The following is a 2871-nucleotide window of genomic DNA, read 5'->3' on the forward strand; positions in this document are numbered from 1 at the left end:
GGGTCTGGCTGGGGGGGTTCTCACAGCCCCCCATGGGCGAGGGGGGCGCTGCTGCCAGAGCCTAGCTAGGGGTGGCTCCCCAGCCAGACCCGGGTTTGTTGGGTTGTGCAAAAGAGGTGAGGAGAGTCACCTGGGGATGCCCTGCTAATCCCCCCTTCTTTTTCCAGGTGAGACCCCCCCCCAAAAGGAGGAGGATGCGACCCTGGCTGTTCCTGGCGCGCAGATGAACCTGGTCTCCATGGCAGCCGCGGTGACGGTGGTGGAGCCGGAGCTGAAATGGGTCTCCCTCTGGCTCCGGTCCCGTTGGGCGGCGGTGCTGGCGGCAGTACTGGCGGCTCTCCTGGTGGTGCTCCTTCCAGTGCTGCTGGTGGAGGAGCAGTGCCAGGCCGCCCTCCAGGGCTGGGCCTTCCTCAGGAGTAAGCTGGGGCTGGGCTACATGGGCGTCGCCACCTACACGGGGCAGACCACCGAGCTCAGCGTGACTTCTGGCGGGTTGGAGCTGATGGTGCTGAAGCCCAAAGTCTCCCCAGGTGCGTCCCTGGACCCTCGCGTGCACTCCGGATTTGCTCTCCAAAGAGGCACCAATAAAGGAGAATAGTTGTGGGTTGAAGTGAGGGGGTCCTTGGTGATGATGCTTGCAGATTATAAGTAAACAATCTCACTAATCTCTCTGTCCTGTTATCTCTCTGCTGACGTGTTGGGACTTCAGTTCCCAGAATTCTGACTGAGAATGTTAGGAGCTCCTCCTAAATACACGCAGAGGCACCCAGTGGAGGAAGTTAAGCCTAACCAGACACCACCCTTTCTTTTGTGTGTGTAGACTGCATTTTGAGAAGTACCGTTTCCTTTAGTTGTTCCTGAATTTCTTAAGTCGGTTGATTTCAAACTTACCTTAACTTTGGGTTTTGTGAAGGTGCCCCAAGAAGCTGCTGGAAAGAATCCATATGCGCTTCAATACAAGGCACAAAATAACCAAAGCTAACTGAACAAGCATGAAATTCACCATCAAGCTGAGGTTAGGCTGAGTTGTCTAACAACGGAGGGTAGAAATGGTTTACCTCTACATCAGGGGTGTCTCAGCATGGCTGGCTGAGGAATTCTGGGAGTTGAAGTCTTAAAGTTGCCAAGGTTGGACACCCCTGATCTAGATGTCCTGCAAAACAAATTGCTGAAGAAAATGCACTGTTTCATTTCAGAGGTCAGACTAGAAGCCAAAGCTGCACTGCATCAGGCGTTGGAGATGAAAAGACAAGGGAAGCGTGAAAAAGCTCAAAAGCTCTTCCTGCACGCCCTCAAGATGGACCCAGACTACGTGGATGCCTTGACCGAGTTCGGCCTCTTCTCCGAGGAGGAGAAGGACATCATCCAGGCCGACTATCTGTACTCCAAAGCCTTGACCATCTCCCCACACAACGAGAAGGCTCTGGTCAGCCGGGACCGGACGCTGCCTCTTGTGGAAGAAATCGACCAGAGGTACTTCAGCATCATCGACAGCAAAGTCCGGAAGGTCCTGTCCATCCCCAAAGGCAACTCTGCCCTGCGGAGGGTGATGGAGGAGTCCTACTATCACCACATCTACCACACGGTGGCCATCGAGGGCAACACTCTGACGCTCGCCGAGATCCGGCACATCATCGAGACCCGATACGCCGTTCCCGGGAAAAGCCTGGAGGAGCAGAACGAGGTCATCGGCATGCACGCCGCCATGAAGTATGTCAACACCACCCTTGTCTCTAGGATTGGCTCCGTCACCCTCCCGGACCTCCTGGAGATCCACCGGAGGGTGCTGGGCTACGTAGACCCCATTGAGGCTGGCCGATTTAGGACTACCCATGTCTTCGTTGGCCACCATGTCCCGCCCCACCCTCGCGACGTGGAAAAGCAGATGCTGGAGTTTGTGCAGTGGATCAACTCCGAGGACGCCATGAGCCTGCACCCGGTTGAGTTTGCCGCTCTGGCCCACTACAAACTGGTGTACATCCACCCGTTTGTAGATGGCAACGGGAGGACATCGCGGCTCCTGATGAACCTGATTCTCATGCAGGCCGGCTACCCCCCAATCACCATCCGGAAGGAGCAGCGGGCCGAGTACTACCACGCCTTGGAGGTGGCCAACGAAGGGGATGTCCGGCCGTTCATCCGCCTGATTGCCAAGTGCACCGAGACCACCCTCGACATGCTGCTCTTCGCTACCACGGAGCATTCGGTGGGCCTCCCTGAAGCCCAGGAGGGCAGCAGCACGGACTGCAAACAGACCATCTCGCTCAAAACTAGGACCTGAACCTTGGTAGCGAAGGACGCCCCCTACAGGAGAAGAGCTGGGAAAGCACTTTCTGTAAAACATTTCATTTATTTAATTATGTCTTCTAAGTTAAGTTGTTTAATGCAGTGACCTCTCCATATTTATTACCCTCAGTAGGCTTTTGTCTAATTATATTGCAAAAGGGAACAGGCCAGTCTTAGCGCCTCAGAACTGCTTGGGCTGGTTAAGTGTCAAGCGGGACTACTTCAGCTGGAAAAAAGTCCTACCCACGGTCAACTTTCCAGCCAAAGATGGTCAGATATGGAAAATGTGGCTGTTACTTTACCCAGCCAAGCCTGGCTGAGGAGTTCATTGCTGTGCTTAGTGAATTGATGCTGTTTTGGTATTGTTCAGTTTGCTAACCACGGGAAGGCCCAAACTCCACCTATTTAGGAAAGGAAGCTTGTGTGAATCCCACAAAGCTGCAATTTCACCTGCCCTCCTTTATGTTTGTAGCCGTTTCAAACCTAAAACCGAACCAGCTTCCTGCCTGCCAGTGCCTTAATAGGGACGTGTATTTGTACTGAATTGTGCCTTAGCTCTTCCCCAGCAGAACCACTCCAGAAAGA

The 2871-nt window shown here is 54.0% G+C and overlaps 1 protein-coding gene across 1 annotated transcript in view; it reads left to right on the top strand.

Moving 5' to 3' along the window:
- Positions 1 to 2864, top strand: part of LOC107301472 (protein adenylyltransferase FICD-like) — a 3649-nt gene extending 785 nt beyond the window's left edge. Inside the window, exons 2-3 of the mRNA XM_015830692.1 lie at positions 168 to 530; positions 1197 to 2864. Of these exons, the coding sequence (XP_015686178.1) occupies positions 224 to 530; positions 1197 to 2281 (1392 nt within the window). The 5' untranslated portion in view covers positions 168 to 223 and the 3' untranslated portion in view covers positions 2282 to 2864. The remainder of the gene's footprint in view (positions 1 to 167; positions 531 to 1196) is intronic.
- The last annotated feature ends 7 nt before the right edge of the window (positions 2865 to 2871 follow it).

Source organism: Protobothrops mucrosquamatus, unplaced genomic scaffold (genome assembly GCF_001527695.2).
Source record: "Protobothrops mucrosquamatus isolate PMUCROS unplaced genomic scaffold, P.Mucros_1.0 scaffold13257, whole genome shotgun sequence".
Taxonomy (NCBI): Eukaryota; Metazoa; Chordata; class Lepidosauria; order Squamata; family Viperidae; genus Protobothrops; species Protobothrops mucrosquamatus.